The following is a 26,046-nucleotide window of genomic DNA, read 5'->3' on the forward strand; positions in this document are numbered from 1 at the left end:
GGGCAGGTTTAACGGCCGGCCGCCCGCCTGTCTGGCCGTTCACCCGAGGCCCGCGCGGGGGCCTCGGCGAGCGCGCGCGAAAACACCGCGCCGTTATCGCGCCCGACTGTCGATGACACGCGAATTTCTGTCTCATGATTGATCAAGACAACATCTTACTTCTTCAATTCCACATGATAAAATTAGGTTAACCTATAAATAAATATTATAAAGAGGAATGATTTTTATTTTTACCGATTTAATTATTTTTAGTCATCAGAAAGTTTTTTTTTATTCCACGCGGACCAAGTCGCCGACAAAATCTAGTAAATAACAAATTTTACTTATTTTATAAATGCGAATGTTTGAATGGATGGACGTTTGTGTCTCCTTGTGATGTTTGGATGATGGCGTCTCCAGAATAGCTCAACGGATCCGGATGAAATTTAGCATGGATATAGAACATTGTCTGGAAGAAGACATGGGTTAGCAATTTAGTATTTTTTATACTAAGTCGCGGCCGACAGCTAGTAATAAAATAAAAGTAAAAATAGATACAAGTTTAGAGAGCTTCTCTCTTCTCCCCAGGAAATTACAACACCGTTTTGTATTGTGGCGTATTCTACCTATTTAGCGAAGCTTAAACGGCATGTTTACTCAGTAACGATCGTATACAAAGTCTAGAAGATTGTAAATGGTAAAAACAAACAGAAAAGGATTTTCCAATGTTGAGAGTTGTTTGTTGTTATCGCATACTTTATGATTTATTAATCGCTTAGTGTAACCAACGTTTTTCCCAAGATATGACGAATTCTATAAAGCATCTGCGAAATGCTAAAAAAGATAAGCGTTTCACATTTCATTTTGGTATGACATTAATGTGACATTGCAGTTAATCTTATCACCACTGACGCAAAATACTGTGAAATGTCTCATCCCTAATCGCCGAAATGATACTGATCTGTAATTTTTGATTTGGAATCTAAGATGTATGAATCAAGTACTACCATAAAATATTTGCATCATATTTGTAGACATTATTTCTGTATCAGAACTCATCTGGAAAAAAACTATATATTAAATTATGGAATAACGATTTCTAAATAATAACGTTAAATAAAGATAATCCTATGGTAATAATATACAAATGATAATATAGCGTGGTGTTGAGTTTTGCTCTAGTTTGCGGAGGCAAGTGGTTATGGCCGAGCAAAAACCGCCGGTCAACGACGTCGGGGCCCGCTGGGTATACCACCAAGGCTTTTTACCTTTAACATTTTTTTTTTTTTTTTTTTTTTTTTTTTTTTTTGTGTTCATCTGCCATCAGTTACTACTTTTATCAGATGTGTTGAAAGTGTGAATTCATAACTTTACGAGTGTGACCTCCACTAAGGCCAACTACCCTTGATGCACAGTGCTAAGACACTTAAGAATTGGTATACGGCAGAATATCTTTTCTCTTCAACCGGTTTTGATAATTTTTATTTATAAGTTGTGCCGCCAGTTCATTAGGATGTTGTTTCAGCCTGTCATGATATTTCTTGATAGAACTTATGTACTCGTCCTTGATACTTAGTATTTTAAGGTTAGAATGTATTTCGCTGTTTTTTATGTACCATGGCGTGTTGCTTATTGTACGTAGGATAATATTCTGCATTCTCTGCAGCATATTTATATTGGAGTTACTGGCATTTCCCCATAGTTGTAGACCGTATGACCATATAGGCTTTAGGACCGTCGTATATATTAGTAGCTTGTTATCAGTGGACAATTTGCTGTTTCTGCCCAGTATCCAGTAAAGGTTTTTATACCTAAATTTTAGTTCATCCCTTTTAGATTTTATGTGTTGGTTCCATGTTAGTCGTCTGTCAAGGTGTAAGCCCAGGTATTTGACGCAGTCTGAATGTGGAAGAGTTGTGTCATCCAGCTTGACAGGGGTACAGTTTCCTTTGCGTAGGGTAAAGGTGACGTGTACAGACTTGGTTGCGCTCACTTTTATCCTCCATTCTTTCAGCCACTTCGATATCGAGTCAAGACCATTTTGCAGTTCCTTCGACGCAGTTTCTGGATTTTTGTTACTGGCGAGTATGGCGGTATCGTCGGCAAACGTAGCTGTGGTAACATTCGGTACATGTGGCAAGTCCGCAGTATAGAGCGTGTAGAGAACTGGACCCAGTACTGAACCCTGAGGGATTCCTGCTCGGATCGGGTAGAACTGTGACGTGATCTCCTTTTCTTTAACCTGGAACAGTCTTTCGGACAGGTAGCTATCGAGCAATACATAGTAGCTGTGGGGAAGGTGGTTTTTTATTTTACAAAGAAGACCTTGATGCCAAACTTTATCAAAAGCCTGTTGTATATCCAGGAACGCTCCAGAGCAGTACTCTTTTTCTTCCAGCGTCTTTCGTATCCTATCAGCAACTCGGTGGACTTGCTCAACGGTGGAATGATGCTGTTTGAATCCAAATTGGTGGTCCGGTATTGTTTTATTATTTTGTAAGATAGGTAGAAGTCTTCTTAGTAGCATTTTTTCGAACAACTTCGATAGAATTGGCAGCAAGCTTATAGGCCTATAGGAACTCACAGCATTAGCTGGCTTACCAACCTTATGTAATGTCAGTATCTGTGATATTTTCCATAGTCGTGGGAAATATTGAATTCTTAAGATTCCATTGTATAGTGTGGTGAGGAATATTACTGCTTTCCTGGGAAGTTGTATTAACACTTCCTTCGTAATAAGGTCAAAGCCTGGTGCTTTTTTGTTTTTTAGCTCTTTTATGTTCTTCCAGACCTCACGCACATTAATTGGTTTAGGCGGGAGTGACATTTGTAGATCCTGATCTAAGATATTTGTAACCGCCTCTTCTGTTTCAGCCATACAGCTGTCGTTTGGAGTGAATACATTTGCAAGATGCTGGGCAAATGTTTCCACCTTTTCCTCTATTGTACGAATCCACCGATTATTGTGCTTGATGGGAGGTTTAGCTAGTTGCGGTCTATTGTAGTTCTTTGTAATTTTCCACAAGGAATAATTAGTCGATGAGGTTGCTGTGAGAGATTCTAGATGGTTAGAAAGAGTCTCATTTCGCCAAATTCGTAATTTGTCTTTCAGAAGTTGGGCCGATTTTTCGAAAGCTGTTCTATCTGTCTTTAGCCTGCTACGTTGCCATTGTCTTCTTAGTCTTCTTTTATTGGCAATTTCTATTTTAATTTCTAGAGGATAGTTATCATTCGTTACATTGTAATCTAGTTCAGGCGTATTCAGCCAGCATGCTTTTTGGATTAGCATGGTGATGTATGCCGTGGCATCTTCTAAGTCGTCGGGTGTTTTAAGCGGCTTTCGTGGATCAATGTTAGTCTCTATAAATTCACGGAAGCAGTTCCAGTCAGTACGTTTGTTGTAAAGTGTTGCAGGTATTCCATGTTCCACTATCAGTTTACTTAGGGTCAATAAAACCGGTGTGTGATCCGAAGAGCTATCATGACAGGATTCTGGTTTGAAGTAATGTCGAGTCAATCCTTTCGCGACAAAGAAGTCTAGAAGATCCGGTGTTTTGTTGGGATCTGTAGGCCAGTAAGTTGGTTCGCCAGTTGAGATTGCGATGAGGTTATTTTGGTCAATACTTAATTTAAGTTGTCTTCCTCTCGTTGATATGAGTCTTGAGGCCCAGTAAGTATGTTTTGCATTCCAGTCTCCACCTGCCACAAAGCGGCCACCAAGTGTTTGAAAGAACGTCGAATATGATGTCTCTTGAATTTTATGTTTAGGAGGACAATACACAGCCGATAGATTGATGTATCCCGAATAGTCTTCCAGAGCTATTGTCGTAGCCTGAATCTGATCTGTTTTAAATTGTGGCATTTCGTGATGTTTGATTGATTTTTTAATGATTATTGCAGTTCCACCATGTCCAGTACCATCAGGATGACAGGTCACATAACAAGCATAATTTTTTAGTGTGATAGAGGTAGCTGCTGTGCAGTGCGCTTCGGAAATTAATAGCACATCCAGCTTATGCTCTGTCATTAGCAGTACAGCTTCCTCTATATTTGGAGCTAGACCATTTATGTTCCAAGCTGCTAGCCTTATGGAGGTCATTTTGAGATACGATCGACGAGTTTTGTAATGAGGCACATTAATGTGTTCATTTGTTGTAGGATTACGTCAAATTTTTCTGTTTGTCTGCGTAATAGTTCTTCAATGTAGTTTGGGTTGGGTTTTAAGTAGGTTTCGCTTGTTTCCGGTTTTTCGTAGGTTCTGCTAGTTTCAGGAGATTGTTTTGTAGCGTCTGCGTAGGTTTTCGTATGTGTGTGTTGTGGTTTTGTATTTATTTCACACCTTGGCCATGGGTGGTGGGTTACTGTTTTAATTTGTGTGTGTTGTTTGCTTCTTCTCGCCAGGATTTCTTTGTACACTTCGCAGCCTTTGTAATTTGCTGGATGCGGACCGTTACACAAGGCGCATGTTGCAGGCGTGTTACGGTCGCGTTTTTTACATTCTGAAGTTTTGTGTGACTCTCCACATTTAACGCAGCGGAATGGTCTCATACAGTAATTTTTTGAATGTCCGTATTGTTGGCATCTCTGGCATTGTACTATAGATTTTCTCTTTCTAGGATCTTCGATTATGATTGATTGGTGATAGATGTATTTAAGACTTTTTACACATTTGTTGTTCGGGCCAGGAGCTAAATTTACGAAAAATGTAGAAGTGGGCTTTTTGTCTGGTCCATATTTGGCGTTAATAATTTCGCCAGTGACACTATTACCCGTTGCTTCTATTTCTTCCTTAATGATTCCAATTGGTGTAGTTGGATGGAGATTTCTTATCACTATTCTATAACATCTCTCATCTTTTTTATTGAAGGTATGGCCAATTAGTCCTTTCTCCCTTACTACCGTGATGACTTTTTTGTAGGTTTCAGCATCACCACAATTTATTCTCAGCTGGTTCTTATTGATGATTTTGAATATAAATTGGTCTTTCTCAGCAACAGATTGGAGTAATTCTGTTAATTTGTTAACATCTTCTATCCCATACAATATTATTGGAGGTGGTTTGCTCGGTTTTTTAGATTTAAGTTCTGTTTCTTGGTCAGATATGTTGGTCGGTAATGTGGAAAATCTGTTCGACGTTTTTATTATTTCTGGAGATCGACTGTCAGATATTTTTCTCTTCTTAGTGTTTCTGTTTGTGGGTATTCTTTGCCATGAGGGAGGACAGATGGCGTCTGGTTTGGAAGCAGATACATCCATAGGCTGTGCTTCAGGGTTGGAGTCAGATGTTGGTTTACTTCCCAAGGATGATGATCTTGGCCTTAGAAACATACTTGGGTGAAATGCTTGTTGGATCAATTTTTTCTTGGAGCTTCCAGCGGCATTAACTGACCCAGGAGCCTGGTCACCCACTCCTGCGCAGTCTTCGGTAACATATTTCTCACTCTCAAGCCCGGATACCTGAGAGCGCCGGGGGTTAGCCGGATCGCATGACATCACATACTCATTTTTCGACATTTCCATAAATAAAAGAGATAGGAGATATTCGTGACACTTTCCCAAGGTGTCGCGATCACTCTTTTAGAAGGGATTTAGTCCTTCTTGGCTTGTGATAGCCATTTGACAGGTTAGTTGACTGCCGCCTGTTACTCGGCATTGCTGTTCGTTTAGCACCACCCGGGGGGCACGTACAGGGTGGTTAGCAAAAGATAGTGGTCATGCCTGTGGACGCGAACAGCTCCACCTTTAACATGTCCTCGAATCGAGTACTTCAATAAAATATATACAAGGCGGAAAATAACAAGATAAAACGTAATCTCTTGTAGTCATGTAAATCCAACTTTATAATACACATTTCTTATAGATATAAGAATTTGTTACACTCAGAATGGTTATTATAGATGGAGCTTACTAGAGCAGAGAACTGCTTTATGATAATTACAGATATCCTATAAAAATGATTAAAAAAAGTAAATTGTGTTATGCAAAATGACACTAAAGTCCATTCATAATTATCTATTAACAATTTGTTATAATTATCAAGGTGATATTTATAAATTAAATTATGAAAACAAATCACATTTGTGTTATCACTAAAAGGTTTATTTGTTCAAAGTATCTAAATAACTTATCACTTCCCTGTTACATAAGGAAGTAAAGCGGAGCGTGTACGGCGCGGAGATAAGTTTAAACCGAGTTTGGAACGTGTAACCAACTTTGTTTTGTTAGATATATCAATCGAGTTCATATCTATTATTCCCGCTTCAGTTCAGACATACCCGCCCGCAGCGCTTGTATTGAAATCGAGGGGCGAATGCAATACTTGTGCTCGAAGCGTTCAGCTCTAGCTCAATCAGTTTTAACAAGGAGCGATTGACTAACGCTAAAACTTGCAATTAGGTATTAAAGTTTACGCAATTCTTCCATTATCAAAGCAGGCGAACCAAGACGAAAGCCGTTTTCTGATGTCCATTAGGCGACGGTTATTGTCCAAGCCGACACGTAACTCGAACCGAATTTCGAAACACAAAGGGCAACGAACACCCGAGGTGTGAAGGTCGCAAAAATACTAGCTGGCATCGTGGAGAGATCGGATCGAAAAACATTCGTCAGCGGTATACAAGTTTTACTTGAAACATTTGTATCCTCGTCCTTTAGCCAATGACGTTAAGCGCTGTATATTTTTATTGTCGTGAAAAACAAACTGATAAGTTATTTAGGCATAAGAATATCAAAAAAGAATATGACGAAACTTGAAAGGGTTCTCTACTAATAACAAAGACAAATTGCATCAGGATTTGCGACTGGAAAACATCATAAACTCTATATCCTGGAAACTTTAAGACTCATTTGCATTTCAAGATGTTTATAAGATCAGTAGAAAATGGCTTTTACGGCTAACCTAGCATACTTTGCGTTGAAGGCGTGCTTAATATTAACAATTTACTGCTTCTAAACTACTTTAATTAGCTAGACGCTTCTAAATTTACAGCTCTAATAGAACAATTACCCTGGATTTTTAAAGTTCCAGAGCTGCATCTTATAAAGGTGTTGCGTTGGCGTTACAACCGTTAATCGATGTTTCCCATACAATCAGTTATTAAAATATAAAGCACAGCCGCCGCGCAAAAACCTTAGTAGCCGGTCATCGACACCGAGGGGCACTTTAGGGCTGTCTCGTTACACCTCGTCAGTGGAGCGGTCAACGATAATGCTTACTGCGTTGTGTTTATTTTCCTTCGTGACAAGCGGAAATTACGAACCATATTAAAGTAACAATAAAACACAATAATCGCTTCAATGAACTATTGTTGCACAATACCAATGGCAGTAAGCGACTGATTTTATATAAAATCACACGATTAAGTACGACTCAGACGTGATGATTTTTAGTATTTATGAAAGCGGATATGTAGCGTCAACGTAGAGAACGTTTTATACAATATTACACAAGTTAGACTTCGCTTTTTATTTATTAAAAAAAAAAAAAAACTATTTACAATTAAGTTTTATAACAGTGCGGAAGAAACGCTATCTTATGTCGCATACAATTAAAACTGCAGCAATGATCGATGAACAAGTCACGTTGCATTTCACTAAAAAACTATTCCTATGAAATTGACCAAAAGCACGTAATATGTAAGCGAGATTTCAAGCAATTAAAATGCAAATGGTTGTTCGTGGCGCGCAATGAAACCTCGAGAACAGATACAATGGCTTGAGTCCATCGACGGCGCGCAGGAGAAATCTTAGCATTAGCATAGCGTACCTGAATGCCCACACAGGATACAATGACCACCATGCCCACGTGGCCCACGCATTGTACTCGACCAAACGACGAATTGTTGTTGAACTTTGTGTTGTATGAACAGTGGGGGAAAAACCAACGGATTATTTAACACTACGTAGATGCATAATGTCAATAGCAAATCACCAAATATTAGCATTTGATGTGGACTTTATTTGATCTGGAAATTGAGAAAGAATTTCAAAATGAAGTAAAGAAAAAAGTTTTTTTAAAGAATGACTAAAGTCGACTTAAATCTCGAAACTTCGGTGCGAAAAATCTGAAAGGCAGTGAAAGTAAATAATACTCTTTTTTAATATCCAATAACGGGATAATTGGTAAATTATGAGGCTAACAAAACAACTAAACTTTAGTTAAACGAGGATAGCCTTTTAATATAAATCTACAATGCGTGAAATAATTTCTTAATTAAAATAATTAGTAGAAACATTAACAGTTAATTAAAAGATACACGTCTACTGCGGAGCATAAAATAACGCTGTTTGTAGTATAAAAATGTGAACCTTGCATTAGCAAACGATGCGAGTAATAAATCTAAACAATTTCACCGCACCGGCCGCATCGAGAGGCCAATGAATCATGACAAAAATTTGTCGTTCCGCATTCCAATGTTAAATTCATTCACGGGTCGAAACTGAGTTGTCTAGACTGTGTGTCGGAGAAAGGTGACCATTCACCGTCGCCGACCGCGCCGCTGTCGAGACGTGCTGTGCTCACTTCACTCGATACCGTTAAATTACTTGTTACCATGTGTTACAGGGATGTATTTTCGACGTAAACGATGTTAAGCTATAGCGGCGGAAATGATAAAAGCATTGTTTTCCCTTACATCATTTGCCAGCGTATTTTTGGATTCGATATTTCGAGATATATTTAAAACTGGGGCGTCTAGAGAACGTGTCGATTCCAGTTAACCTTTCTAGATTGGAAGCTGCGCCTGATATAAATCATTAAAACACTAGTATTCTTAATTGGACGAGGGTACAAAAATAAATTCTATTTCTAACAGCAATTGGTTCATTTTAACCAATTGTCTTGCACTTAAGTGATTAAAATTAGGATACCGATTGCTGTTTCCCTCAAATGGAGTGTAAGACTTAAATTTCCAATTGAAGACAACTTAAATACAAAATGTGTTCACGGAAACGAAATTGAGAGAGCGATTTAACGCCGAAGTAAACCGTTGTCGGTTACTTTCCAAAGAGCACGATAGCATCTACATGGCGGTCGGTGCACGAGCGTTTGGGCTTAATAGCAGCACACCGTGAGGCCAGCATCCGCATAGAGACAGCCAGCGCTAAACGAAAGTTGATCGCGCAAGCAAAAATACCAACACAGCCGCACAAACACCAACCGCTGCAAATATCGCAACTGCCGCAACCATAGCGTCTCCATGTTCTGTTTTTGCTATTGCATGAAGGTAGTTGAAAAAAAAAGAGAAAACTTGAAATTATTTTACAAAAATTCTACTCCAAAATAAGAGTTTTCATTTTGCAAAATAAATAAGTTTCTATGTATTTGCTGCATTTCATGATTAAATTTATAAATAGTTTAAACAATATTTACGCAAAACAAAACCAATGTGTTCAGAGAAAAGCTAATTTTATGAAACAAAAAAGATGCACTGAGAGATAATGTCACCAATTTCCTGGAAATCGGTCATTGGGAGCGGTTTATTTGTGTTATTTCGGAATAACCGACAAATATAATGAGCGCCAATTGAGTGCCAAAAGCGTGGGAAGTGACTGAACTCGAGACGGCCACAATAAGACATTTATGACTGTATTATAATAATGACAAATGTTAGTTCCACTTCCATCAGTATTGTCGCTTAATGAACTTTTCTAATATAATTTATTTCATAAAAGGGTGCGTTAATCGAATGTATTCAAGCCCCGCATCTGCCTCGTGTAACCATCGTCAATCGTCATACCATAAACAATGAATAGAACAACAAATGAAAGTCACTATAATATTTCAATAGTATATTGTTGAGTCGAGACTATGGCGTGGGAGTGTTGTTATCTTATAAAAGCATCGATGCAAGAAATCATCTGCGGGGGTGGACGTGGAATTAGGTTAAAGGTTGGGGAGGTCGAATTCGCGTATTAAGCAGTTTTGGGGTCGAGGCTACATGGAACGATCATAATTCGTCCCAAAATAAACTCTTAATTATGTCGTAAAACAATCTTTGCTTTCCGGTTGAGTAACCGATATGAAATTAAACATACTGAAACTGCCGTCATTGATGCTTTCCATACTAATTTTGAATTTAAGTATTTAGTATTAACGTACTTATTTATTTAAAAGTTCAAATATACTTTATGCCTTTAAGGAGAATATTTAATTTTAAATCATAGTTACATATACTGAAGCAAATCATAGGAGAACCGTAAAATCGATCAATCAAACCTAACGGAACCGCAACTAAACTCCAGTCAAATGCCAGTTGAAAATCAGGTCAAAGGGATGTAGGGCACCGCGTTCCCCCGCAGGACGCGGGGGGGTGTGCATCCAATAATATACACCTACAGGATATACTCTACTTGCAATTGTGTACACGGCCGTGTAAAGGAGGTGATAGGACGGAAAATTGTATTGTGCCCAACGAGTCAGGGGTCCATGTAACTTGATGCATTCGTGCTTTTATTGGAACGTTACACGTCGGCGACATCAAACGGCCGCCGGTTTGATACCCATATGGTTATACATCATTAGAATTCGTATATTTATGACATTACGTTTCGTAGATATATATAAAATTATTTTGATTAATTTTACCTAAGAGTTAAGAACTAAGAACATCACCTGACCTTTATGTAAAAAATAATCTGAGCTAACCTGAATACTACATAAGACCATTTAATATAAGACTGCAACATCTAAATGTTGCACCAGCATGCATAGTTATAATTCTTGACAATATTTCACATAATCATCTTATCGCCACATTGTGTGCAACTGGGGCATCATTATAGGTTCCAGCATCTAATCCAGTCTATGACTGGTACTGAATGCTGAATGCGCTAAGTACAAAATCCATCAAGTTTTTCCACAACAAGTCTATCAATGTTTGTGTATAGAAATAAGAACCTAACTGTAATACATATCATACTAAACTAATATTATAAATGTAAATAACAGATCATATGGATTCATTACATCATAATATCATTTAATTTATAGTATTATACAAATGAAGGCGTTGTATTAGTTCTATCAAAGTCAGGAAAGGAATTAGCCCATTTTAACTCATACCTACTTCTCTATCATAAGTTGTCTGGTATTCGTGCAGAAGACATTTAAATATAGACCAGAATAATAAGAAAATAATGTTTGTACAACAAATCATCCCCAATGTATAAAACATTTCAAACACATGTAGGAATAAATGCATATATGATATTTGTATTATTCATTCCTTGAATGCATCGAGAATTTTTTTTCTCAACATTTAAAAAAAAACTACACATAAGTGTATCTGCCTTAAATATGAGACTCAGTTTAATATTTTTAGTTACAATCTATGTCTGTATATTTTTTGTAATATCTAAAAACTGAAAAGTTGAACAAACAATTAAAAAAAATACCTTATTGTAAGTAAAAAATAAAAAAATTATTAAATGGGGGTACACTAATATAAGTTGTTGGGGTAGTTATAAGTTTAACAACTTTAATCTGATCCAAAAATTTGTTTATAAAATCTCCATTTTTCATAAATACCATTCTGTTAAATTATAACAAAAACAAGTAAATCAAGAAAAAAATTATATTATCAAAGATTGAAAATAAAACACAAGGGTAGTTTAAATAAACTCATAACCTTGTTTTTTTAATGCAATTTTTTAACTATAGGCTATTTTAGATGTGTAGTGTTGTTTTTTTATAAAGAATTTAAAATTAACATTTATAGACTGATAAAATTAAAAAAACCACATCTTTGAAATTTTGCTTGTAAACTATCAACTTCTGCACCTGATAAATATTTCATATTTGGATTACTGTAAATTATAATTGTGTTGTGGCACTTACATTTGTTTTTGGCATTCTCATCCATGAGCATGTTGAAGTGGTGATGGCGGTTCCACGCTGCCATTTTGCCTTCGTGAGGAGCCCCAAGAAGCACCAGGGCCGCCCCGGCGGGCCCAACTCCGTCTAGGGGCTCCAGTGTCCTCAGCACCCTTCAACTTTGTCACACACTCATAACCCGAAACGCATAGCTAACACACGGTTCACTGTTTTAAATCGCCGTCGCCCCGGACGGCGGTGTCATCGGCGCCGTCGCGCGCCACACATGCCTTTGCACTTCCTCCACGCACTTGTGATGCACTCGCGGGTAAATAAGCACGATCAACAAGCCGCCCGGTGAATCACCTCCGACGCACGACGCACGCCGCACTGCAGAGTGCAACCGGAGTACGCGCGCCCACCGACCACTGACACCCAAACACTCGGCCCGCGTCACGTGTACCGTGCGCCTCCACAGCGCTCGCACCACCAACAAACACTAGCCTTCGCGCACGAAAACAATTATGCACACCCGAATGAAAAAAAAACTTATTTCGATTAATGAAAATGAATAAATGCAACAGAATGGAACGCGCCGTGAGGGAGCAAGACAGACGATGCGATTTCCCTTCTTCGATCCGATTCGATCCTCACAGCTTAGAAACGAACTCGCGAGCCGCGAACAAAATAATAACAAATGTGCATGAGATGCTTGCTCTATTATGTGCACGTGGGTTGCGTCACAGAACCGATGTGATGGGTAATCACCACGGCAGACACGAACAAACGTTTCCAAAAATTGCGACGGATTCACCGAATACAGATTACAACTGTGGCAAGCTTTTGAACGGTTTTAAAATTTGATGAAATACGAACTACACCATTATTCACACGAGTATCAAAAGTGGTAGCTTAATATAAAGCTACAATTAAATAATTACAGAGTCATAAACTACACTATTTGTAAACAAAACACAGCCTGTAATACATTCAGAAAAATAGTAGTTTGGAACAGAAATCGCGAACGCGTTGATCAAGCGCGACAAGTAGGACAAAACATGGCAGACTCGATGAAAAGCACACGAACTTTGTCTGTGGTCGTTTTATTTTTAAACTTTATGGTTTCTCTTACGTTCCATTTTAAGAAGACATATATTCTTTTGTCAAATAAAGATGAAATATTTATTTTTTATTTTATGCGAATAAAAGATTTATCTCTTCCTTAATCTTATCTTATGGTGAAACAGAAATAATCAATCACTAATAACAAAATTGCGTTTACGAAAAAAAAACTTATGCCATAGAGAAACGCAATCACTTATCAGATTTATTCCAGTATGTATTTAAGGCTTTTATTGAAGTATAATTTTGAAATAATTTTCAGTTTTCAATCAAATAAAAACCTAGTATTTTGTCGAATACAGATAAAAAATTAAACTTCACAGAATTTCGCGTGATTATGCGGCGTTCACGCATTTTTCAGGCGAAAATGCTGCACCGGTACATGGCGTGGTGTACAATCACTGTTATGAGTAAATTTATTTTCTTATCAATGCATACAAAAATGTTAAAAGATGTGATTAAGAATCTTCATAAAATAAAAACACGGGTTATAATAATAACACCGTACCATTACAATCCAATTAGAGGCAATCAGAGGGTTTAAAATGCTTAAAAAATACACATATAAATTGTTGCAAACAAAACAATTACTAATCTTTATTTTGAGACATGATACTTTATATAAAATTCGTGAGCTTGTAAAACAGAGAATTTTCCTTCATATCAGAGTCAACAACTAAAATCGTTACGGTTTCAGCTATAGCTAGTTAGTATAGTTTAATACCGCCGATTAAGTTCTTCTTTTTGTACTTGTCTTACAAATATATGGTAAAACGCTATTAAGGAACTGTTAACCTAAAACCTCGAGCTTTCTCTGAACCGCCTTATTACAAAAAATCTCAACAACTCTGGTTTAAACCCGAACTACGTAGTCTAGCTTAATCTCTAAAACCATGGTCTAAATGAATCCGTATTACAAAACGTAGACCAAACCAGAACTTCATAAACTATGAATTTGAACCACGGTCAATCGCATATGACAGATAATCATTCGCTCACTAAATGTCATTCGATAATAAACGTTCCGTTTCTGCGAAAGTTGTAACATCTGGCTATCTCTTATCGGGTATGTAAATAAAATGGAATAGAATAAAGCACGTCAAACGGAATTCTTTTGAAAGTGCCCGCCCCGCGCGATCTTCGTTTTTACGTGTGTAATTGTCAATAAACTAATTGAAAATGGATCAACAATATGCACAATGATCTGCAAATTGGACTTCTGAGAAGAAAGTAAATAATTAATTACCCACTACTTAATTTACTACTACGTTTAAAAACTTTCTTTGATCCGGAAGAATTATTTTATTTTTAATATTTTATGAAATATTGCGTCAATTAGTCGTACAATCGTGCGTTACTTTTTCCATCCACTATTTTTTCCGCAAAACGTTTGGTAAATCGGTACTTTTGTCTTAAATCTTCATTCGACAATTCGACAAAAGGATCCAAACGAACTCGACGTTTATTAGGTTGACGTGACATTTCTAATATCTCCATTGTTTCAATATCATCAATGTCTTCCATGTCCATTAAATTAACCAAATCAGATTTTTAACAAAAACCCGATAAGGCACAAAACTCGTAACTCGACACTTCTGACATAAGTCTAAATCTGTGGTCTAAATAGTTAAACCTGGGAACGCAATGGTTTAAAGTTGTTACCATAGATAGTCCAGGTTTAACGTTAAACTACGTTTTGTAATATGAATTTTAAATAAACCACTTCGAATGTAGGTTTAAACCAGGTTTTATAGTTAGACCACGTTTTGTAATAAGGCGGGAAATGTTTGAAATTATTTTCATCTACAATTCTAGGACTATTGCTTATTTTATCTGTACCGTCAAAGACTACACCATCGCTTTTTATTTGTGGAACCTCTGCTTTTTTGCTTCATGTTACTTGCTTAATCTTTGATAGGATACAGCAGCCATCTTTGTCTTGTTTTTATTCCGAAGTTAATTTATGTTTTATTAAACTCGAATTTAAATATTCTACTTTTCTAATATTATAATCCACAATATATAATTAAATAAATAGGAGGCGGGGAACCACATTAATCAACTTTGAAGTTTTATCCAATAAAAATAGTTATAAAAATCTCAACATGCCAAAACGTGGTGGAGGACGTATGAAAAATTGGAAAACTGATAATGATCATTTTGGTAACTACGCATTTTTGTCATTTAATAATTTACTGTATAAAAAAACTATGTTTCGGTGTATTTTATCATGACACTTTTTCTTCTAATTAAATGTGATCACACAACAATAGTTGTTCTTATGCAAGCTTATATTTTATAGAACATGATGATCGAACACATAACCCGAGACGAGTGAGCTTCAAACCAGGTACAAACAAAGGCAAGAACAAATTTAATAACTGGAACAAAAATGCTAAGTTATTACTTGATGATGATGTTGATATGGGCATGTCAGGAGGACAAGGGCCTAGAAAACCATTTAGAGGTCGCGGAGGGCGACTCGGTTCTCCTGCGCCAAGACCTGGACATGCTGGCAAGAAGTTTACGCCTGGTGTGCTGCCCTGGTATCAAATAATTATTCCATATGGAGCAAAGCATGAGAAAGATGTTATATTACGAGCTCTCCTTAATTACATATCGCCAGATATTTTCATTCCACATTATTATAGACATAATGGCAATGCTGCTATTTTCTATGTGGATGATGTTAAATCTGCAGAGAGTTTGTTTAAAGCGGATAAAAAGATTGTAATGCCAGATGGCTTTAAATTGGTTGTGATAGTGAGGAATTCTGTTCCAAATGTTAATGTGGATGCCAATATGAAAGAAAAAATGAAATTGGTTATGGCTAAAAGATACAATCCAGCTACAAAAGCCTTGGACATGACAAAATTTCATGCTGATCCTGGTGAGTGCCTTATTATATTAATATCATTAATAAGTAATTAATTAAGAAACGGCTTAACTCACGTTTTGATTGTCCGGTGGCGGCACCAACTAGTTTCGGACCCATTGGGGGTCCATCTTCAGGGAGAGGGAAGTCTTCGGATTAAACACTCTCCCTGAAGATGGACCCCCGATGGGTCCGAAACTAGTCGGTGCCACCACCGGACAATCAAAACGTGAGTTAAGCCGTTTCTTAATTAATTAATTATGATGTCTCACGAAAGTTTAAACAATTTAATCATTAATAAGGTTAAAATTTGTATCATGTTTAGGTTTATAACAAAGTTTGGTTGAAAATTTATCATTTTTTAATGTTTTTTTTTTTGTTAGATTTGTCAGAAATCTTCTGTGGCCTTTTTCGGCCAGTCATCATGCTCACAGCAATAGATATTATAGCAGAAAACATACCCGACATTGAAGCCTTGAATCTCAATGATAACAAACTACATGGACTGGACCATCTCAAGGTTATGGCAACAAAATTGAAAAACTTGAAGATTTTATATTTAGGCGATAACAGGGTATGCTATTTGTAACTTGTAATATTATTTTTTCTTTTCGAACAGATGAAAGGTCAAAGCATTAATTTAATTAACCTTTTCTAATTAACCCATAACATTAAAAGCATTACATGTTTCATGAGATCTCATATGTTTCTATTTTTTTTTTGTATGATGGGTTGGGAAAACAACTCCATACAATGTTTTTTTTAGCCGACTTCAAAAAGAAGGAGGTTATCAATTCAACTGTATTTTTTTTATCTCTCATGGCAATGTGGAGATATTACTTTAAGATTTAAATATAAAAAAATAATGGTTTTTCACAACAAAACTTACAGATACCTGTTATTGGGTCACTGGAGTCATTAAGAAGCCTACCCCTAGTGGAGTTGATGCTTAAAGGCAACCCGTTGCAGAACAGGTTTAATGATCATGATGATTATGTCAGGTAATATTTAATTGATTTAAATACCATTTGAGTGAAGATCCAAGAGCTGGAAGCCTTGGATTTACTTTTATAAGGTTTGAAACATGGTTGAAATTGAACTCTTTGAATAATGAGGTTCAGTTGTGCATTAGATTGGCATGGAGATGGAAAAAAAAGTGAAAAAAAAAACAGTGATTACTTTCAGACAATAATTTAAATATGTAGTTATTTGTTTGATAATGTTTGAAATACTGTGGGCCGACTAATAATGTAATTACAAAATGGATGAAATTTGTTGGCAAATTTGTAATCTTCATCATAACTACATTCCTTTTCCTTGAAAAATGACACTTTTTGCAATAAATGATTCTGAAAAATCTGTCTAATTAACTTTTTCATTATATTGCACAGAAAATAATTGATTAATCTACAAATCATGTTTTATACTTTGTATTTCATAATTTGATTAATGTATGGAGAAATACATAAGGGTGTTGAAATTATTCACAGCCATTGATTATGGTAGAGTTATTTTATAAAATAAATCTTATAAATAATATTGTAAATGGTTTTTGCATAGTATTGTGTAGACAGTGTTCATTGCAAATTTCTGTGTTCTGCTTTGTTATTGGTTTTCTTATTAACTAATATAGGAACGACCAAAATACTCACGTACATATGTCCGGTGTCGGCACCGACTAGTTTTGAGCTCATCGGGAGCGACGCGCCGCGTCCGCGAAACCAGTCCCACTCACCCTGATGATGGGCCCCCGATTGGCTCGACACTAGTCGGAGCCGACACCGGACATGTGTACGTTAATGTTTTAGCCGTTCCTATATTAGTTAATGATAATGACTGAAATTTTGAATAACGGTTTTCTTATGATAATCTATGTAAATGTAATTCACATGTAAATCAGGAATTTACAGATTATGCCATATTCAGTCTAATAAAAAGAAAGTTGTACAGATGTAATTACTACCAATAATAATTTTCCTCCAATCCGTCATCCTTTGGTCTCTTTTGATGTATCAATTATTGTTGGAATTAATATCTTAATTGAGTGAAATTAAAAAATTATACAATCACTTTAATCTCTTGATTTAAGACTATTGATATTGGTTCCAACTTTTATTTCCTCTTCTCTTTAACTATAATAATTCAAGCTTTGTTTTATAATATTTTGCCACATGTTACCATCCTCCCTAATTTTTATTTCTAGGCCCAATATTACCTATTATGACTATGTGCTTTTATAAGTATGCTTTTATCTTTGTTTTGGTAATGAATGTTCTAAGTAGAATTATTAAGAAGATTGAATAAGTACTAATTTCAAATAAGAATGTGCATGAACCTGCGCCATATGAAGGTGGCACATCAATATAACATAATATTTTTCTCTGGAATTAATTTCTTTTAGCAATTTTTGGCAGGTCATTAAAATGCACATTTTTATGGGAAGCATACTATATGTTGTTGTATGGACAGATTGCTTCTTAGAACGCATGTTACCAAAGCATTTGCTTTGAAACATCTAATGTATTTTAGCTGATGCTTGAGTAAGATTTTCAGAGATCATGTTCACCTGTTGCAATGTTTTTGTCCAGCACTGTGCGGAAGAAGTTTCCCAAGCTTGTACGACTGGTAAGTTTATTACGTTGTTCACTTTATTCACATTAATTTAGCATTATCTTTAGTATAAAATTGTACTATTTTATACAATTATCATAAAAGTTGAATACAGTCAAGCTCGGATAAGCAAGAATCCAAGGAATTACAATATTTTTCTACCTTATAGGGGGTTTCTCTCTAACCTGTGTTTCTCTGTTGTGGATATTTAAAAAATTAAAGCATCATTTGAAATAAGATTTATCTTCTCTGCTGCAAAATCTGCAGCTGTTTAATTAGTTCTTGATGTCAAAAGATTCTATGTTTTTTTTTTCTTTTTTTTTGATCTCCTTTGCTACACAATTCCCCAGGATGGTGTTGACTTGCCGCCTGCAATCGGTTTCGACGTGTCAGAAGATGTAGCGCTGCCCGCTCAGCAACAGTCGTTCCTCATCGAGCCAGCGGCCCAGGACTTTGTGAGACAGTTCTTAGCCCAGTACTTCGCGGTGTATGACTCTGAATCTAGACAGACATTAATGGATGCCTATCATGAAAATGCAACAATGTCTATGACATCGACTTATCTCACACATGATATAAGAAATTCTCCCGCTACTAAGTAAGTAATAATTTTTGTAATTAATAATAGTAAGTATATTATGATATAAAATATTACCTTAATTTATTATAAAACTAGCTTTTACCCGCGACTCCGTCCGCGCGGAATAAAAAATAGAAAACGGGGTAAAAATTATCCTATGTCCGTTTCCTGGTTCTAAGCTACCTGCTCACCAATTTTCAGTCAAATCAATTCAGCCGTTCTTGAGTTATAAATAATGTAACTAACACGACTTTCTTTTATATATATAGATTTTCACAAAATAATAAAAAAAAGTGTCAAAGCAAATTAGCTACCATATCACCTTTTTCTTATAAGGAAAGGATGAGAAGGGGGGATTGGATGGAGGAGGAGATGCATAGGAAGGTTAAATATTCTCTATTTGTGCGTCTCCTCCTTCGTCGATTGAGGGTAGGCAACACATCTGCAATTGCAGATGTCTATGGACAGCGGTCGCTTCGCCATTTCGGCGAATTCATGTGATCGCTTGCTCGTTTAGCACCTTGTAATATAAAAAAAAATGATTTTGATCTTCCTTTATATATTAAATTTAGACGTTACATTGAAATGAAATGTACTCGAGTAAAGACCTTTACTATTTGCTGTACTTGTGGTTTTAATTTCTTAATTAATTTTCTTCAGGTTACAACAGTACATGCCAAACAGTCGGAACATATTGAGGATCACAGATAGAGAGTCAAGACGAAGACACCTTCGTACGGGCAAGCTGCAGGTGGTTGCCTTCCTCTCTGACCTACCAAAGACAACACACGATCTCATGGGCTTCGCTGTTGATGTGCTTATATATACTGTAAGTCATTTATATTACTTTAACCATGTTTTTATATTTAAAATCCATATAAATATTAAATTCCTTATTTCTTTTGCAGCCAACAATGATAATGGTGTCAATGAATGGTGTTTTCAAAGAGACGACGACGCAGGGCAATCCTAGTCGTTCGTTCCATCGGACGTTTATGATAGTTCCTAACAATGGTGGTGGTTTCTGCATCGTCAATGATATGGTCTTCATCACCAATACAACCAAGGAACAGGTAATCATTTATATTACTTAGCGACTCTATAAGCTTGCTTTTACTTAAATTGTTTTACAATAAAATTGTGCATTATTTCCCGTCAGGAAATTTTTTAGAGATATGACGTCACAATGTCTTAGTTCAAAAAAAGATTAATATTTTTGCACAATTAATAATGACATTGACTATAGTCCGGTCGCGGATCAGGAAGAATTTCGTACAATGACCTCTTTACCTACTGACAGAGGTTACAAACATTTTTGTATTTAGTGCGGTTTACATGAATTATTTGAAGGAGAAAGAAAAATTACCAACTTATAAAATATAGTTATTATTATTATATAAATCATTTATTTAGATTTAATAATACAAGTAATAAAAATCTAGACAAGTATCTAATAATAAAAAAAAAAAAACAAAAATCAGAATCCGATTCCTCTGTTTCGGAGTAACTGTTACTTTGCTTTATTGTTAAATTTCGAGAAGTGAAGAATTCATTTGCATAATATTTTAAAACCAAAAAGTAACGGAAAGCCGGCAATAAAATAGATGATGTTGCCTGCACTTTCGTCTTTCAAGTATTCGTTTCGATTTTTCATTACGAACTATCCAATAATTAACCTTTTCGGTAATCCTTCTAACGGAGCCCATAAAATTTTTATTATGCAAACAAACAAACTAAAGGTTTACAATCCCTGAGGACGGTGGCCTTTGTTTCTGTGCGAGCGAGACTAATTGTATTTACGCGGGAGTGACAGAGACAGGTAATGCGAGTTCAATGTACGAAATTCTTCGTGCTCCGCGACCGGACTATAGTCCAATCTTATATACTGTTCGTAAGAAACGAGATTATTACCACCATTAGGCTGTTTAAGCTCCCGATATTTTGGCATAGTTTGTATGCGCCATGATCACTAGTTGCCTGGTGTTGTGCGGTAGTGTGAAAAATATTAAAGATCGTGGTAAGAATCTTGTTTCTTACGAACAGTATATCAAGAAAAACCACGAAAGTTTGAAGTTATATACCGCCCAATTTTGTTTGACACACATATGAGGTGTTATAAATGTTTACTAACGATTGTTGTTTGTGAAAACTTAAAAAAAAACTTGTGAATTAGGAAGAGAAAATGTTTCAATCCGGTGTACTTTCGACTGCACTTGAGCCGGTGGCCGCCCCCTCTCCGGCACCTTCCCCTGCCCCAGCCTCCGCCGCGCCCATGGCCCTCCACAGTGAACATCACAAGATGCTGCTCAATGCCCTCGGTCAGCAGACCGGCATGAACGAGTACTGGAGTATGAAGTAAGTTAATATATTGGAAATTAATAATATCCTTATCAAAGTTATTGTTTCAATGAAACTAAAGCATATATATGTATAAAAATAATTTGCAAAAACCATGTCAACTATTTAAATTATTTTTTACTCAAAAAAAAGTAGGTTATGTTTATCGCAGGTAAACAATTATGTATGTGTATTGTATTTATTTTTTATCATAAGGTGGCAAACGAGCAAACGGCCACCTGGATTCGCCACAATAGCGAGGTGACAGTTGTCCATAGACATCCGCAAATGCAGATGTCTTGCCTACCGTTAATCAACGGAGAAGGGGACGCACAGAAAGAGGATATTTCTCCTTCCTATGCGTCCCCACTTCCGCCAAATCCACTTTCCCTTCCCATACTTTCCTAATAAGAAAAGGGTGGGAAGGGAAAGAGGACTAAAATTAGGCCTCCGGTACCACACTCATCAGACGAAACGCGGAATTGCTTCCACTTCAAGCCTGTCTTCTGTGTGATCGTGGTATTGCACCGGACGACCGGGTCAATTCGTGCAGCCACCAAATATTGTTGTTGCGGGATCTACCACTTACAAAATATTAATATTTCACTTACAAAATATAATTATTTCTTTCCAGCTGCCTTCAAGAGACCGGTTGGGATCTCCAAAAGGCAATGTTCATCTTCAATAAACTCCAATCTGAGGGTAAAATACCTCATGAAGCTTTTGTTAAGTGAACTATATAAAGCACATCTATTGCTGTGTACATATTAAGTATAAGAGTTGTGAGATTACTTTGTCCCAACTACGTATTGTGAGCTGATAATGAAGTCTGAAGACATCGAAATCATTTAGATTTAAATCTAATAAAAAGTATAATGTAAAATTATAATACATGTAAATATTAAAAGCAACATTTTATCGCCCCACAAAGTCTAAAATGACTTTTTATTATTTGAGAATTTTTAAGGTGCTCTAAAATGTTGCTTTTGAACATTTTTTTATTTAAGTAGCAGATTTAAAGTCTGTTGATTGTAATTTTGAGATGTAATTTAAAAAAAAAATTCTGAAAATGAGTAATTCAATGGATACTAAAGAAAAAAATTGAATGCAACATTTTATTAGTTCTTAAAGTGAAAAAAAAAAACATTTCAACAATTGCAAATTACTAAAATGTTGCATTTAAACGTTTTTCATATTATTTCATAACATATTTGATGTTAACTGTTACAATTTTTTTTGTAAACTCTTTTTTCATAAAGATTTATGAGAATTAGTTAAAAAAAAATTATAATTACTACGTAGTTATTACAAAGTATTTTTTTTTTTCAATTAAATATAATTTTTTTCTGAAGTAATTATAAATAATTATAAGAATATTGTTTGTTTTGTCTCCAAAAATTCTATTTTTATGCAGTAAAAATAGAAAAACTTACACATTATGACATAAACATTTATTTGTTACCAATTTATATTTTGAGGTTAGAAAAAAACTGAAGGGTTTTTTCTATATTTCTTTAATGTTTTTTTCTTGAATGTAGAATAATACAAATAATTTGTAGTAATTTCTTAAATTTGTATAATTTCGGTAGATAATTGAATCAAATATAATTGTGATATTGTATTCTAGATACATGCTGTAAAAAAAATTGATAGTTGACAATCTTTTCGATTGTATTTTTTTTAATAAAATTATGTCATTAATTCCTGTCATTTTTCAAATGAACTGCGTATTGTAAAAAAAAAGTTGTTACTTTTTTTTTGTAAATATTAGGTTTAACTTCGTAATGGTGTTTGGGGATAGTTCGCAGTTTGGATGGTGTTATGGTTATTGTTTGAATTTGGGCTATTATTATGGCGCCGTCGAACTGCAGCATCTTTAGAACTGCGGTGGTGTTTCCATTTGAGTGTTTTGAGATGTAAATCATCTCAACAAGTGGCGGAACCCCTCGGTGGGCTAGCTGCTAAGGTTTGAAGTCACTCATGGACGACTGGTGCTCATGATTCAAGTCCCACTAACACCAAAACCATTATCCATCAGTGGACATTTTTATTTCCACCTGCGTTCTTATGAGGAGTGATAGGGACAAAATAGATAACAAGGAAATAATTTTTAAGATTTATTTTTATATATAAAAATAAAACTTTCTGTGGCTGAATTTGTTGTTTTATTTTCTTGAATTTTATAGGTTAACCTTTTTTAGTTATAATCTATATATATATAAGTCGTGTTAGTTACACTATTTATAACTCAAGAACGGCTGAATCGATTTGACGGAAAATTGGTGGGCAGGTAGCTTAGAACCAGGAAACGGACATAGGATCATTTTTACCCCGTTTTCTATTTTTTATTACGCGCGGACGGAGTCGCGGGTAAAAGCTAGTGTTAGATATAACTTTGGCTTTCAAACGTGTTCTTACGTACACTCTTAACTTCGTGCGAGTCGTTACTCAGAACACAATTTTAGGTAGCAGGATGTGAGAGCACATCGCAACGCCCGGATGCCCTTAGGTAGCCAAGATATTTGAAAAGAGTTATACCTGATATATTAAAACTAGCACTAGCTTAAAACTAAATCCATAGATCTAGAGATCTCATAATTTATTGATTTTTTCATTTATATAAAAGAAGATTGCGGACAGTAAAAAATTTTTATTATGGTCTTGCTTAAATTCGTGTCAGGGCTATTTTCTTACGTGTTTGTTACATTTTCAGATGCGACACTGTTTGCCATGCTGTCAGTCACATCTAAGTATGTTTGAATTAACCTGATAACTGTAGATAACTTATCTTTATTCTTAATTCTTTGCAATACGTATGTGAATATCTTTGTTAGAATATGTTCAAGAAATAGTAACGTATTAGATGTATGGGGCTGTATTTCTATATTACCAAATTTGGTGTGTAATTATTATCTGTTGGTAGGAGAAGGTTCATTACACTATCTAGAAGTAAACATACGAACGCATTATATCATTTATATCTAGTAATCTTATAAAAATATTCAGATACTCCTTACGTCAATTAAATTTTATCAGAAAAAATATTAGAGCTTTATGGCTTTATAAGATTAGCAATAATACCGCTGAGTCAGCATTACAGCGTAAGTCATCTTTAGATCTGTAGAGCATCTTTTACTTCAAATTAATTTCAGCGCACTTATATGCATCACTAAGGGTTGGCGTGTGCTTAAGGCTTTAGCTTAAGGATTATCACGTTCAGGAGACTTTGAAGAAGTCATTTACTGTCGGAAGCAAAGGCCCACTTAAGTCTAGTTGCAAATATTCTCTAGCATCGTTTTCCTGGATTTATCCATCCCACGTGGGATGGGTATACAAGGTTTTGAAAAGAACAGGTTTTATAAAAAAGGTTTTGATTTAATTACTGTCCGCCTGCTTTTCGCCAACCCTAACGTGGTATCATAATCGAGTCTTGCCATGAGAGTTGAGCTAAATCAAACAACTTAATTACATGACCTGGATTTTATAGGAAAATTTGTTATTACCTAGGCTATGACCTGCATACTTTGGAAAGTTTAGTCCTCGCTTAGATTACGAACTTTATCTAGGGCTTAAGTTCATTTAGGTCTAAGAGATGCTGTGAAAATCTTCCGCGGCTTGTGCGCGTCGCGTTTGTTGACGAAAGATAACTACGTTATAATGTACGATACTGTTTTGTGGAATTTTACGTACAATAAAGATGTGGTTCGTGATTTCATGTGAAAACATAACACTTAGTGCTATCAAACATGGCCTGTTTTCCCCGAAATATAAAAATTCGTTAACTCGTTATTTGCAGGAAAAAACTATACAACATTTCACAGGGTCTTGGTTACTTTAATTAAGATTTATTTTATAAACAGAAATAATTCCATGAATTCATTACTTGCAGTTTGTAAGTAAAACATCATAGGCTGTAAAAAAGTAAGAATCATTTCATTTTAAAATACGTCTCGAAAAATATCTGAAGCCTTTAATTTCCTAAATCAATCATCATTATCATCAGCTCACTAGACGTCCTCAGTGTAGGCCTCGGTGCCTACCCTAAGTTTGGGGTGAGTAGGCCATAGTCAACCAAACGGTGCGAGTTGGTTGACTTCACACATGTCTTTGAAGGATCTGCAGATTACAAGTTAAATGTTTAACCCCTGAACCACCGACGCCAGCTGAATTCGTCTAAATCTAAAATGGATAAAAGATCTGAGGTGAAGAGACATGAAAGTTTATAAACCTTAATGTGTTTCTGTGCGATAAGTTTCTATGTGAGATTAATTAAAATGTATTTAATCAAAGTCTTACCGTTCCTATTAATCACCATTACCATTTTTATTATTCACCAGGTTTATTATTTCACGTGATAGCGTGCTAAAAACGAAAGTTTATTTTGGTTTATAAGGCGATAAAGATATTCAATCGTTAGATATTTAAATCAATAATGTCTTTGTCTTTTTTGCAGTTATAACTTTTCAAGGTTATATTTAGAAGTTGATAAAAGGAAAAAGATATAGTCCATAAGCTTTTTAGATTGACATAATGTTTGAGGGAGAAAGAATAAGGAAAGATAGTTATTACGGCTGTTAAGTTGCAAATTGGAAAGCCCGGTGACCTGTTCATGTATTTTAGGGTCTTCACTACCACATACAAAGTAAATCGAATTATTCACTATGGTGATTAAATGGATATTAGGATTTAGCAATTCAAGATTCAAATACGAATATTATTATTTTTATTATG

At 35.7% G+C, this 26,046-nt stretch overlaps 2 protein-coding genes across 3 annotated transcripts in view; one reads left to right on the forward strand and one right to left on the reverse strand.

Moving 5' to 3' along the window:
* The window catches only part of LOC106719816 (serine/threonine-protein kinase minibrain), a 112,094-nt gene extending 99,228 nt beyond the window's left edge, over positions 1–12,866 (reverse strand). For both annotated transcript variants that reach the window (XM_045680883.1, XM_045680881.1), the window contains exon 1: positions 11,816–12,866. In XM_045680883.1, the coding sequence (XP_045536839.1) occupies positions 11,816–11,879 (64 nt within the window). In that variant the 5' untranslated portion in view covers positions 11,880–12,866. The remainder of the gene's footprint in view (positions 1–11,815) is intronic.
* A 1,975-nt stretch (positions 12,867–14,841) lies between these two features.
* On the forward strand, positions 14,842–22,247 carry LOC106719815 (nuclear RNA export factor 1). Its single transcript, XM_045680859.1, has 10 exons — positions 14,842–15,076; positions 15,216–15,803; positions 16,172–16,362; positions 16,680–16,789; positions 18,377–18,413; positions 18,749–18,996; positions 19,639–19,807; positions 19,887–20,051; positions 21,152–21,333; positions 21,950–22,247. Exons 1-10 carry the CDS (start codon positions 15,019–15,021, stop codon positions 22,047–22,049), a joined length of 1,848 nt encoding a protein of 615 aa, XP_045536815.1. The 5' UTR covers positions 14,842–15,018; the 3' UTR covers positions 22,050–22,247.
* Positions 22,248–26,046: the final 3,799 nt, after the last annotated feature.

Source organism: Papilio machaon, chromosome 14, assembly GCF_912999745.1.
Source record: "Papilio machaon chromosome 14, ilPapMach1.1, whole genome shotgun sequence".
NCBI classification, from domain to species: Eukaryota; Metazoa; Arthropoda; class Insecta; order Lepidoptera; family Papilionidae; genus Papilio; species Papilio machaon.